Source organism: Artemia franciscana, chromosome 15 (assembly GCF_032884065.1).
Source record: "Artemia franciscana chromosome 15, ASM3288406v1, whole genome shotgun sequence".
Lineage (NCBI taxonomy): Eukaryota > Metazoa > Arthropoda > Branchiopoda > Anostraca > Artemiidae > Artemia > Artemia franciscana.
The window spans coordinates 3810207-3824602 of record NC_088877.1 but is presented as its reverse complement, the minus strand read 5'-3'; the positions used below and the strand labels follow the sequence as shown (position 1 = coordinate 3824602).

At 37.1% G+C, this 14396-nt stretch overlaps 1 protein-coding gene across 5 annotated transcripts in view; it reads right to left on the bottom strand.

Annotated features, from left to right (window-relative positions):
- Positions 1-14396, bottom strand: part of LOC136036715 (ATP-dependent translocase ABCB1-like) — a 207981-nt gene that overhangs the window by 68397 nt on the left and 125188 nt on the right. For all 5 annotated transcript variants that reach the window (XM_065719053.1, XM_065719051.1, XM_065719054.1 and 2 more), the window contains one exon: positions 9412-9615. In XM_065719053.1, the coding sequence (XP_065575125.1) occupies positions 9412-9615 (204 nt within the window). The remainder of the gene's footprint in view (positions 1-9411; positions 9616-14396) is intronic.

Genomic DNA, 14396 nt, shown 5'->3' with positions numbered 1-14396 from the left:
GGCTTTTAACAAAGTCTGATATGCAAGAACAGGAATTTTTAGAGACATAGGCACTAGAGTCTCGGGTAGGTGAACATAATTTTTACCAAAGTCAGAAAGGAGCAAGCTGATTTTTTTCCAAAAGTCAGATACATGTCAATTGGAATTTCCAGGGGCTTTTACCAAAATCTGAGGTGTAAGAACAAGAATTTGAAAGGACAAAGTCACTAATACCCCACCCATAGGGAGTGTACTAGAGTCTCAGATAGGTGAACAGGACTTTTTTCTTCATTCCACAACTCCGCTACATAGTCTCATTTCTCCTTTTTGCTATTCTTCTTGTATAGAACTTTTAGTCCACTGCACCACTGTAGGTTTAGATGGTTTAACAGACAACAAACTGAACATGATCGAAGAAAACAGGTTTCTTTCGGGTTTTTAGCCTGTTGGTGAAATGGGTTCCGACTATAACTATTCTATCAAACGCAAGCTTTGCATAATTGTCACGTAATATTGTTCAGCTCTTTCGACAGCCTCCTTATAGGTCTTTAATTTTGTAATTTACAAGTTTTCCAATAGCCTCACTAGTCTTTCTAAAAGTTGCTACTTCAACCTGAACAGTGGTGTTCTGTTCATGAGATAATTTGCCCAGAACATCATTATGGATAGACTTCCGACAGATAACCTCGATCCTATTTAGAAATTCATCTTTATTCAATATCTTAAAAAGAGGGCCTGTGTTCGAACTTCCACTCCATAAATAAATCGGTATCTTTGAATCATTACATCAGACTTGTTCTTTCTTATCTGACATTATCGCTCTTGAATTTAGTGTCTGAAATAATTGGAATATTCAAAATTAACTAGCGAATAACAATTTATTTTGCTAAAAACAAATCTTTGACGAGTGGAATATATCAATATATCCCTGAGAGGCATAATAAAAGGGGTTGAGCAAGAAAGCAAACTGAACAAAATCACGAATATGATACTAAAGAATTAGCTGGACTGAAAAAGTACACAGGAAAAACTAAGCTGCAAAATAACCAAGTATCCAAACCGTATACTAGTACATCAATTGATAGCTCCGCTTAAGCCAATTACCAAACAAGAGAGCTCTCTCACTTTCCTTATTAATTTTATGTACAAAACTGACAACATTTCCTTGTTTTCCATCTCAATCTAGTAATCCAATCTAATCTCAATCTAACACAATTTAATTTGTCGTATCAATGCTGTCTCGATCTTACAACCTTCGCCACAGAAGCGTGTATCCAATTCCACTAAATATAGTCCAAAATAGTAGAGTTTCTACTTTCTCTTAATTTTAACCCTGTAGTACTTACAAAAACGGAAAAATTCCCCCACTATAAACTTAAAGAATCATTTTTTTTTATTCTCAAAATCTCGCAATTGTCTCATTATTCCAACAAAAACGGTCAATTTGTGCATTATTGTCTGCTTTTTGTATTATTTCATTCGGAGAGGCCTAAACATTTTTCCTCAAAGGTAGCTTCGCTCATACAATGCATCGTTCCTAGGTAGAGCCTAGCTCATCAAATTGTCAACTCAAAATACCTGCCTTGTGCTCCAAATGCGGAGCTAGTGACCATAAGTCAAAATCTGAATCCCCGTGTAAGAACAGTCCTGTTCGTGTTAGCTCCACATAAAGCTCCACGCCATACGCTATACAGCATTAACTGCCGTAAAAACCGAAAAACAGTGAGCTAGTGACTTCTGTGATCAGTTTCCTGTCTTGGAATATAAATGGTTCTTTCGCAAATAAGCTACCAGTGCTGACCACGCTACTTGCGAGGTATGATGTTATGTGCGTATAAGAGCATTTTTATGACAAATAATAGTGCAAATCTGATGAGATTAGATGGTGCAACGTCTTACTGCGTTCCCGCAAAATGACTTAATACCAGAGAAATGCCATCCGGATGTCATGGGATTTTTGTGTCGTCGTCACTTAGGTCTAGTCTATTTGAGGCAAGTGTTGGAGTTGAAAGTTCTGTCTTCATTAATATTTATTTACCAACAAATTGTAACAATGATGAATCTGAGCGTCTATTTGCCCTATCATGCGAAAAATTAGGATCCTGTTCAGAAAATCCAAAGCATTTAGGGTTTCAACGTGCAATCGTAGGCAATTTTAATTGCGATTTATGGGGAAACAGGCTTCAAACTATCTGTGAGGACTAGTGTGATTAAAGGCTTTTTTGGGGATTTTTGTTGTTGTTGATAAAAAATCTGCTTTTACTTATATACACACATCCTCCCATACATCGAACCTGTATTATTTTACAGCTTCCTCTGATTTTGTTATTAACCAGGTGAAAGTCCTGTGTGAATTCTAGCTTTCAGGTCATCTTCCAGTAGCTTCGCTTCTTCTTTCCAAATAGATAAGTTGGTTCCTCATCCTATCCATTGTAATATCCGAGTCTCTCAATTTGTTCACGATTGGTCAAAAGTTAGTTCGGAATTATTTATGCTTTCGTCGGATTTTATTTTGGACAAGATCCGTATTCCCTTCCACCTTTTACATCAACCACTTCACCTTCCCGACGTTGAAATACAACTATGTTTGGATGTTTATTCTGCGAAAATTTGTCATGCTCTTCGTTTGGCGGAAGATCAAGCAGTCCCTTTTCGTAAAGGTCGCAAGGGATTTGTTCCTGGTTGGTCTTCAGATTTTGAACTTGTTGCCTCTTGCCACCGTGCAAAACTTTAATTTCCGTTATGAAAAGACTGTGGTCGTCCGAAAACTGATATTCTAAACGATCCGAGCGTCCGTACAAAAATAATGTTTTTAAAAGCTCTCGCAATTCATAGGAAAAAATCTCATAAATATTAATTCTGCTAGGGCAAGGTTAGACGGGAATCATCTTTTTCAGAATGGTTTCACAAACGCGGGTAGATGCTTTTTCTGCTTATGCTTCTGATATTTCAGATGATGAATTGTATTCGTACTATAAATCTGAGTTTTCTTCACCGGATCCTGACCTTGAGCAATTTTACGAAACAAAGCTCGAAGAAATGTTGGCTATTTTCCAGCTTACCAATTTTGTTGTTGCTACTAAGTCCGTTGAAAAAGCAGTTAATCAACTAAAGCAGAGAGCATCTAGTGGTATTGATTATGCTAGTACTATGCATCTAAAGCATGGTTGCTCTCTTCTTGTCCAGCATATCATACTTTTAATACACATGGTTTTTACTCAGTGCAAGGTTCTAACTACATTTTGTATTGGTGATCTCACACCCATTCCTATAAAAGGGAAGGTAGAACCTCAATGTTCCTCTTTTAGAACAATTACTGTTGCGACATCTCTCTGTAAATTTCTTGACCTTCTCTTCAGAGACGATCTTAAAAAGTAATTTTATGCCCCACCACACCAGTTCGGGTTCAAACGGGAAATAGGATATGCAGATGCACTTACAGTCGTGGCAAACGCTCTAATTGATGCAGAATCTGCGGAAGAATGTCTTGCTCTTGCTAGTCATGACGTCAAACGTGCCTTTGACTCGTTGATATACCTCACTATTCTTCTGAAAACTGCCAAGCGAGGGCTAAGCCGTGCAGTTATTCTCACACTTCCGGACATGTATTCTCGACAGCGTATTCGACTAAAATTACCGCCTGATAAGAATATGCCTCCAGTGGCTCGAGAAAAGCTCATTCTGATTTTAAAGGGTGTACGCCAAGAAGCAGTTTCTTCACCTGGTGTATTTAATAACTACGTCATTGACGCTCAGGATCTATCTCCCTCCTCATTGATCTTATGGCCAAGAAATCTGTCACTAATTTGCTATGCTGGTGATGTTCTGAAATTTAGTCGCAGCCTGCAACGAGTCAATGGTGTTTTTTCTATTCTCGAAGCAGACTACCTTAAGCTTGGTCTACATTTCAATTCTTTTATGTCGGACATAGTCCTTTTTAACTGGAAGACCGATCTAATAAATTCAGTCAAACTTGGGAATTCTTTGGTTCAGCCTGTCGTTCACCTTTTCTTTCTTGGTCTCCCTATAGGTTTATTTATATGCCACAGCCGGTACCTCCTTATTGAACATCTAACCCACCGCATTTCCGCATCTTATGCATCAACAATTTCCTGCAAGTTCAGATTCAACCGGCATTTGCTAGCTAGCCTTTTCAATGCAATAGCTCTCCCTCACATTCTGTATATTTCACCCTTTTGGAAACTGTTAACTATTACTGGCCAAACGAAAATACACTCAATCTTTCTTCCGTTTTGCAAAATATTTGCTCCGCCTCTCACCCTGGCTAAGCAAATCAAACATTGTCCGTCAGTTTAAAATTGCTGACCCTTAAACACAATAAAAAAGTGACTATGACTGCCCAGGAATTATATTCTGCACTATGTCAATAGTCTGTGCCTCTTTTTCATGCTGTTTTTGTTTATTTGTTTTCCTTTTTTGTCTATCCCTTTGCTCCGTCTTATTCAAAACTGTGTATTTTTGTATGTCTGTGTCATGAACTTATATCTTGCGGTAATTTTTTAATTTTGTTACTAATTTATGGTTTATTTTCGTGCTTTACAATTCCTGCTTGCTGAAGTTGAACCGTCCCTGGCCATCAGTATTGGCCCAGCAGTTAAGATGTTTTTTGTGCTTTTTAAGTGTTTTCTTTGCACTCAGTGTGCATTTCTTCTTGTTTCTGTATTTTTTTTCGTTTACTCCTCTGTCTTTGACATTTTTTGTATGACGGGTTTTCCAATAAATAATAATAATAGTAATATTTCAATTAAATCTGTCCTTTTCCACTTATTTCTTTATAGCCTACTATATCGGCTAAATTAACCTGACTCATCGAAGAATGTGTGTTCTTTTAACTATCAGTGCCCCTGATAGCTCTCCTTAGTCACTACTATAAGTATAGGAGAGGAAGGAAGGATTGGTCTTCTTCCACCACTATTCAAGATCTCTACCCCCTCCCATCTCTCTTTAGACTCCCTACTCTAGCTTCTACCTAAGTGAAAGTAAGTCAAAGGTATATATACGAAAAATTCTACCTTATTTACAATCCAACACTACACTTTGAACTCGGAAACATAATTGATTTAAAAATGAACGCACACCATCGTCACTTCCCGTGCAGAGGTAGGAGCAAAAGTATGACGAGTCAACTATGAATGGCAAATTCAAATTGAAGTTTTTCAAAATCCTTTTAGGTAAAGTAGACTAAATTTGACCTGTCGAATTATCCCTGTCTGTATTAAATAAAAAAAAACAAGTTTTTTAACTGAAAGTAAGGAGCGACATTAAAACTTAAAACGAACAGAAATTACTTCATATATGAAAGGGGCTGCTTCCTCATCAACGCCCCACTCTTTACGCTAAAGTTTGACTCTTTCTCTCAACTCTTCTTTTTAGAACAGTAAAAACTTTAGCGTAAAGAGCAGGGCGTTGATGAGGAAGCACTCTTTCTCTAACTCTTCTTTTTAAAAAAGTAAAAATTGCTGAACGTTTTTGAATCAATGCATGTTTTGATTTTGGCTCTCCGCAGAGGAATAATTAAAACGAAATTTGCATATTTATTTTTTTTTTGGCTAAATGGCTTTCTCATAGTTTTGATCGAATGATTTTGAGAAAAAAAGGAGCGGGGGAGGAAGCCTAGTTGCCCTCCGATTTTTTGGTCACTTAAAAAAGGCAACTAGAACTTTTAATTTTTCACGAATGTTTTTATTAGCTAAAGATATATGTAACTTATAAATTAGCTTACGTAATGAACCTTTGTATTCTCATGTTTTTAGTACATATATGAAGGGTTCACCCCCTCGTCAGTACCTTGCTCTTTTTATTAAAGCTTAAATTTTGTCCCAATTCATAAAGAATGACCCCTGAATCACAAAAGCCGTAGAATAAATAGTTGAAATTACTAAAAATATTTTAAAGTAAAGAGCGAGGTATTAGGAGGAGGTGAGCCCGTCATATGCGTAATAATTTCTGTTCGTTTTAAGTTTTAATGCTGCTCCTTACTTCCAGTTGAAAAAACTTTTTCAAAATAATTTTTTTATTGTTTTTTTTTAAATAATGCTAGAAAATCCTGCGCTCCCTTCATGGAAATTTTCTTCCCCCATGACAAATTCCTCGATGGAAAGTTCCCCCAGCATATCCCTCTCTTCTCAACCCCTCCCCAAACCAAAAAATCCCCCTGAAAACGCCTGTACACTTCCCAATAACCATTACTATATGTAAGCACTGGTCAATATTTGTAACTTGTAGCCCCTCCCACGGGAACTGTGGGGGAGTAAGTCGTCCCCAAAGACAAAATCATAAAGTTTTTCGACTACGCTGAATAAAATGGCTATCTCAGAATTTTGATCCGTTGACTTTGGGAAAATAATTAGCGTAGGAGGGGGCCTAGGTGCCCTCCAATGTTTTTGGTCACTTAAAAAGGGCACTAGAACTTTTCATTTCCGTTAGAATGAGCCCTCTGGCAAAATGATAGGACCACTGGGTCGATACGATCACCGCTGGGAAAAAAAAAAAAAAAAAAAAAAAAAAACACGCATCCGTGATCTGCCTTCTGGCAAAAAATTAAAAATTCTACATTTTTGTAGATAGGAGCTTGAAACTGTCCTGTGGTGGCGCAGTGGATTTGACCTTAGCTTTGTAATACGGGACCCAGAGATCGAATCACGCTGCAGGAATGCACTGCAGGGCCGACGCAGGGACCTTAGTAGTCAAGAAGCGTCGTTAATTCTTAAATTAAAAAAGGAGCTTGAAACTTCTACAATACGGTTCTCTGATACGCTGAATCTGATGGTGTGATTTTCGTTAAGATTCTATGACTTTTAGGGGGTGTTTCTTCTAATTTTCTAAAATAAGGCAACATTTCTCAGGCTCGCAACTTTTGATGGGTAAGACTAAACTTAATGAAACTCATATATTTAACACCAGCATTAAAATGCGATTCTTTTGATGTAGCTATTGGTATCAAAATTCCATTTTTAGAGTTTTGGTTACCAATGAGCCGGATCGCTCCTTACTACAGTTCGTTACCACGAACTGTTTGATTTTTTAGGCTAGGATTAATTAGCAATTCTTTCAAGACATTCATAGCAACAGCTTGGCCAAAAAGGGCATTTACCTTATAAAAAAAAGGCCGAAGGTCGCAACAACAACATATATTCAATTTGTAAAAGATATTTGACATCTGGATTCAGGATCCTTTGTCTGAGAGGACGCGAGTTCGAGTCCCGGTGCACCCAATTGTTCAGTTTGGGACGGGGGTCAGTGGCGTGACTCTGTAAGCTTATCCTTAGTCGACTCAGCTCTAAATGGGTACCTGGAGAAATCTGGGGAAGATAAGCAGGAAGGGTGAAAAAATCTTCTGCTATTGGCTAAAAATTTGTTGACTTTCTAGAGAAAGTTAAAAAATATTCAATTTTTTTACAGCAATAAAGTCAACCAAGTTATGTGAAAAAAAAAATTGGAAAGTCCAAATTTAGCTAGTGAAACTTAGCTCAATGAACAAATGACCTGAATGAGGATTGGAAACTTCTGAAGCGCGTCAGAACTGTGCCATGTGTGGCAGAGCTATGGCAAGGGTGACAGAATTGTGGACTCGGTGATAAAACTGCAACCAGGCGTGGCAGAGCTTTGCCAAGCGTGGTAGAGTTTTGCCAAGCATGGCAATACCTGGCCAAGCTTCGCAGAACCGTGCGGCTGTACGTACATTAGGACTGTGCAGAACTGTGGAGGTGTACGTGCATTAGATAGCAAAAAGTGATCACCCCCACTCTTAGACCTGTTTTTAGACTATCGTCTATAATCAGGACAGAACTGGCCGTCTAAGAAATTATTCAAGTGAATACTATTAAAACTCCAAAAGAGAGGCGAAACAAAATTCTAATTTTTTAAAGTCAACGAAGGCTTCTGAATAAAAAACCTTTGATATTTTATCTTGTCTACTGTTTTAGATTTTTTCACGATGGGAAGCTCAAGATTTGATTTGACTTAATTATGTAAAGTAATTATAAACTGATATAGATGTAGATTGTAAAAATCAAAACCTGAAAATTTGTTATTTTTGGTTTTGGCTAAACTACATTTTCGTCCTTCCTAGTCCGTCTATTTTAGATATTTATAGATTGAGTTTCCTTATACCTTTACAAGTTTGGCAGGGAACGGAGGGAAAAGATAAATCGTAGTAGACTCCCCGAACAAGCAAAGACCCAACACAATATTTTTTAGGTAGTAATCAAGGCGTTAAAAGATCTTACCAGGGTTCAAAAAGTTAGTATTTTAGGCCCTATTCTTCCTCTTATTTTTCTCCGCGAGATGAGGGACAACCTGATAAAGTCACTAACATAATTGTCTGAAGATACGATAGCTAGTGTATATCGCTCAAGGAGCATAAATGTGTTTCCCCAATATACACTTCCCTAGTGATTCATGCAGATATCATATTCTGCACATTTAACTCTGCTCTCATGCTGGTCAGACGAGTGTTAAATTTACCGAAATGAAGCAAAATAGCTACTCCATGATAGAGTAATCATTACTGGTCACCTGGCTTCACTTTAAGGCTAAAATTTTCAAGATGGTTGATTAGCATCACCTCTCGGGAATTGATTTCTTCATAGAACAGTCTTTTAAAAGCCACATCAACTAGATCCGAATGTCCTGTACTATAATTCTGGAAACATTCTCGTTCATATGTATTAAAGTCTATCTGCTGATGAGTATATCTTGAACTTATGCTGGGCTTCCTTCAGATACTTGAAATTACTTTAAAGAGTACCTCAATCGGACTAGTTCATCATGGTAGCAACACAGTTTTTCTACATGTAAATGTACTCAACTCCTTCTCAGGACCCCATCTCCTTTGAAATGTTTGTTCGGGTAACTAGATATGCTTATAGGTGCATAGCTATGTATGACTGCCCTAAAGGATGAACCTGAATATATGAGAATAAATACTTAAGAACAGCTTTGTTTGGCATTTAAAATTAATGTAAAACCGTTTTCTAGGGATATCCACTGCTTCCTTTGAGCTAAAATTTGGTGAAAGCCAAATGAAGGAACAAATTAAATATTTAGTGGTATACCAGGGATTTAGAGAACTATTTATCAGGGCCTCATTTTCAATTGGCCATTGTTCTCGCAGAAATGATATCTAGCAAATGTTTCATAATTATCAAGAATTAATTTCATTCAGCAATACAATAGTTCAGAACAGTAAAAATTTAAATTACCAATTTTTATGCTTATTTAAGCTAACTTATTGGAAACCAAAAACTAACAGGAAAGCTTAGAAACAGCTACTAATATTCCTCAGGAGCTTTAAGCTTGTTAAAAATATTGTTATAAATGAAATGAGGTAACGTGAAGTCTAAAATTTGTAACTTTCACCTTAAGGTTAGCCCCTTCAAATTTAACGATGCTTTCATTTTGTTGCTTTACCTGTGGAAGCTTGGTGATAAAATTGTGAGCGTTTGCTTCCTTTGCAGCTCTGATGATGGCTTCGTCACCTACACCCACTTTTCCGTATCTGATGTTTTCCTTAATACTCGTTCCAAATAGAACTGGCTCTTGACCAACAACACCAATATGGCTTCGCAGCCATTGAACATGCAGATCTCGGATGTCCCTTCCATCTATTGTAATCTGAAAAAAAATGCATTTTGGAAAAATCGGATCTTCATTTATTTAACAATTTGAATACAAATTAATGATATATATTACAATAACAAATACACTTTATCCTCTAAACTGTAGCGAAATTAAAAAAAAATAAGATAACATATCAATTTATCTTTCAAAATGGACTTGGAACCTTAATTAAGCAGTGATCAGGCTAAATCCAAATTTGAGTCACAGACAAAGTGGAAGATACAGGATCCTAGAGCATTGCAACAGTGTGACCCTAATTAGTGAATATTCCACGGCGCAATGAATTATAAAATACTAGCTGTTGGGGTGGCGCTTCGCCACCCCTTATTTCTCAAAATCGTCTAAGATAAAACTAAAATCAAAACTAAGAGAAAGCCATTTAGCCAAAAAAAGAAATAATATGCAAATTTCATTTTAATAATTTATGTGCGGAGAGCCAAAATCAAACATGCATTAATTCAAAAACGTTCAGAAATTAGATTAATAAAAAACTAGTTTTTTTTAACTGAAAGTAAGAAGCGACATTAAAACTTAACACGAACAGAAATTACTCCGTATATGAAATGGGTTGTCCCCTCCGCAATCCCTCGCTCTTTACGTTAAAGTTTTTACGTTTTAAAAATTAGGATTGTGGCAAAGAGTCAAACTTTAGTGTAAAAAGCGAGGGATTGCGGAGGGGACAACCCACTTCATATACGGAGTAATATCTGTTCGTTTTAAGTTTTAATGTCGCTCCTTACTTTCAGCATAAAAAATTAGTTTTTTTTTAATTAATATCCTAACAGAACCACCAACGGCACTGTTGTGGCGTTATATATGAAAGAGCTAGTAGCTCCATGGCCACCAATACGAACAGTGATGACATCGGAGGCTCCAGATATAAATGTGGTACCAAAGGTGGTCCTCATAAATTATAACAGTGGTGGCAGCCAGTAAAAGAAAGTTATCAGGAGATAGCTAAAACAATCCGCGTTTTCTGAAGATACGAATTAATTTAGCCAACAGAGTAGCCTACTGGGATTACATATTAAAAATTGCCAGAAAAAAATCAATTAAATTATCACAAAAGGCTGAGTGGGCGTAGCCTAGCTAGAATAAAATAAAGTTTACGATTTAATATACCTTGCAACTACGGATGGATTTAGCCTAGAAGTAGTAGGCTATAAAATTTTGCACAGAAAGACAGATTTGAAGTATTGCGAATTTAAAATTTTATTTGCTAAGCCTTACCTAGGAACAACGTACTGAATGAACGATGGTACCTTTGATGAAAGGGGTTTAGGCCTCGTCTAATGAAAAATACGCAAGTCGACAATTTTCACCATTATAATGAGACAGTTGTAAGATTTTGAAAATAAAGTTAAATTAACGGAATAATTCAGTCTTGATTTTACAGAGGGAGGATTTCCCCGTAATAAAAAATATTGCAGGATATATGAACGGATCAGAGAAAGTGAAATTTGGGTTTTTATTCTAGTGTTTTGGCGGACTTGGATATAATCTTCTTCAGTGGCGAAAGTTAAAAGATTATTGAACACGGCAAATTAGGAAAATTTGTCAGTTTTATGCGCACAATTAACAAAAAAGGTTAGAGACATATGTCCTATTGAGTAATCGGGCAGTTAGAGGTTACTTTTGGAGTACAAGTATCAAGCGTGGATACATGATTTTTTTTTTTTTTTTTTTTTTTTTTTTTTTTTTTTTTTTTTTTTTTTTTTTTTTGCAAGGTTGAGTTTTAGTCCAGCTAATCCACTAGGGGAATATTCGCGCAGTTATTCAGTTTACGTTTTGGTCCGAACCATGTTTCAGATTTAATTTTGCGCGATTAAAAAATTTGAGAAAATTAGAAATGAAAAGATAAATACTAAAAAGAGACAAAATTGGCAGATTCAGTCTGCAATAGCGGATTTTTTTTTAGAGAGAATTAAAAAACGAGCAGAAGAAAAACGATCTTAGGGGAAGGAAAGAGGTCCTTGATTCACGGGGAAAAATTCCAGATAATTATAAAATATAAATGCAATGAATTACAAAGAGTAATGGATAAGTTTCCAATCCAATCTGGGGTTGGATTGGAAAAGCTTGGGAAGGAATCTGAGATTATTATTGTCAATTCTGACGGAGACATGGTCTCTTTTGGGTGGAGGAGCCCTTTGGGAAGCCATGAATGATGGACGGTTTGCTACACAGAAAACTAATTGGCCAGTTGTAACCCCATTACCGAGATTATGCCTCTCTGATCTGGAGTACTTGGGAAATACTCTCTCCCAGTCACTTGATATTTCAACCAAACCTTTGTCCAGTAGCCCTATTCACGGTTGTAACTCTTCATGGGAATCGACAATTATTTCCTGCAAACCTTATTCCTGGAGTTACGTATCCAAATTCATCTTTAGTTGGGATCAAAGTGTTCTTCACTCGACTATTTTCAGGGGAGGGGACCTAGAAGAAATTGATGCATAGCTCGTATAGATTCCTCCATTTTTGTAGGGGCAACTTGCGCTTTAATTTATATGTGGTGTTGCTTTCGCTGATGGAGGTTAAAAGACTAGCTCAGTCAGCTTTCCTTGATACCTGGCATCAACGAAAGTACCAAAAACCGATTCTTCGCGTCTTAAACATTGAAATATTGTTAGAGTAAGAATATGTATGGTTATCGTTCCGCAAACCCCCTGGTTAGAGGTTGAATAAAACAGGGAAAATCATTATCCTGCGTGGGATGGCTCCACTGTGATTGCAAATTGGGGGGTGGTGGGGTTTGAATTCACTCTGGCTTGGCCAGAAGATTGTTTGACTAGATTGGCACAATCATTTTCTGCTGATATTGTGGACTTCAATTTTCAAAACCTCATGTGGATGCCCATATGATTTAGACCACGATTGTTCTACAGTAGAGACGTGTGGGTGGCGACATATCCCGAGCCGTGGAAGAAGTGGCACGCACACTGGTGAAGAAAGAAGTCAAATAGATACTGCAAAGTTGAAGTTCAGTCTTTATGTTTGTAATGGTTGACCAGCGGGCACATGGGTGGCCATTTATCTTACACGGGAGCTGTTAGGGCTTCCTGCCCATTTTCTTTCTTTTTCAGACAAAGGACCTGTTTTCTTTTTTCGTAATTGAATTTGCTTAGAATTGCCTACAACATAACGTTCAATTACAAGTCAAAGTCCCGTTGCTAAGGCAGTGGTGTTGCAATAAGTAAACTTTTGGGTTAAAATCTATTTTTGTCTTCCTGGACTTGGCCATTTATAGTTATTGGTACTCAGAAAGTGGTGGATTTTGAAGCCTTCATTGATAGGATTGGCCAGAGTCAATCTAGGGTCCATCCCTACACAAAGATTTTTGTACAGAAGTGGTGATTTTGGTTTTAGTCCATTTTCAGAGTTTGGATAGTTCGTTCCTAGACTGAAAAGTCTGTTTTCAGACTTGAACACAAGTGAATTGTTTTCTCCGGCCGTGTAAGATTATTTTCCCGGAACCCAGACAGGTTAGGAAAAGAGTTTGCAAGAAATACCGTCATTAATATAAGGACAAGGGGGTCTGTTTATACTCCAAAGAGATATGTAAAGAGATTAGTGGTGACAAAGGTTGTGGCACCCATGGCACATAGTTTGTCCCCTTTAATCGTTCAGTCACGTTGCCATACCCTAAAGAAACTACCAGAGGCAATGGTGCGACGTTAGATAACAAAGAGCTGGTAGCCCCAAGGCAACCAATACGAACAGTGGTGCCAGCGGTGGCTCCAGAAATAATTATGTTACCAGTGATCATCCTCATTATAATACTCCCCAATGGAAAGATTCTCCCGTGTAAAATAAACCCCCCCCCCCCCTATAACAAAAGATACTCTTGATATTTCCCACTCGGTGAAGATTTTCCTGCAGAATTCCTTTTAAAATCTCAACATACAAATTGAGTCAGCTAAGAGATAGCAAGACAAATAAAAAAAATTCGTATAGAAATCCTGGCAAATTTCCCCAGTGTAAAATTTCCCCTGGAAAGTTCCCCCCCCCCCCAAAAAAAAACAATCTTCCTCGCTAAAGTCCCCGTGGAAAATGACCACAGCGGAAAATCTTCCCCCCGAAAGATGTCTGTATAATTCCCAATAGCAAACACTATATACGTTGTTCATACGTTGGGTTTATTGTGAAATGTGGGTTTGCAACAGTTTTGGATTAGACTGTGAACACGAACACACACCTATGGATAGATTGCATTCAAAAGAGGTAAGTTTTTTACATTATGTTTTCTAGTATAGGTAGGTTTTCTAGTAGCTGTAGTTAAAGACTTGCAAAGTCTGAATAGAGAAATCTACCTGGGCTAGATAAAACTTGGACTATATTTTCTAGATTGGACTAGCATATCCAACTTTTCATACCGGACTTGGGTTCGGGCCTCCACCAGAAAAGTACTTAAAAGGTCCAGTATTCAACCAGTTATGTTTATACTTTGTTGTCTTAAATGTCTAACTTTCTATGAACACATTTTTGAGTTTAAAAATGTTTATTGAACAAAGCTGATAGATACAAAAATTTAATAAGAAAGCGATGCTTGTTCACAATGCTTATCAATACAGAACGGAGACAATGCTTTAAAATCAACATTAATGAATTTCACAATAATATTCTCACTTAAAAAATCATTCCACAACGAATTAGGTGTAAAAATATTAACAGTACTTTGAAATGAATAACGACGTAAGCGTAGAAGAATAAACACTAAAACATGAAATCCACAAGCCATTGTCATTGTATTTTGAATTTTTCTTCGATTCTGA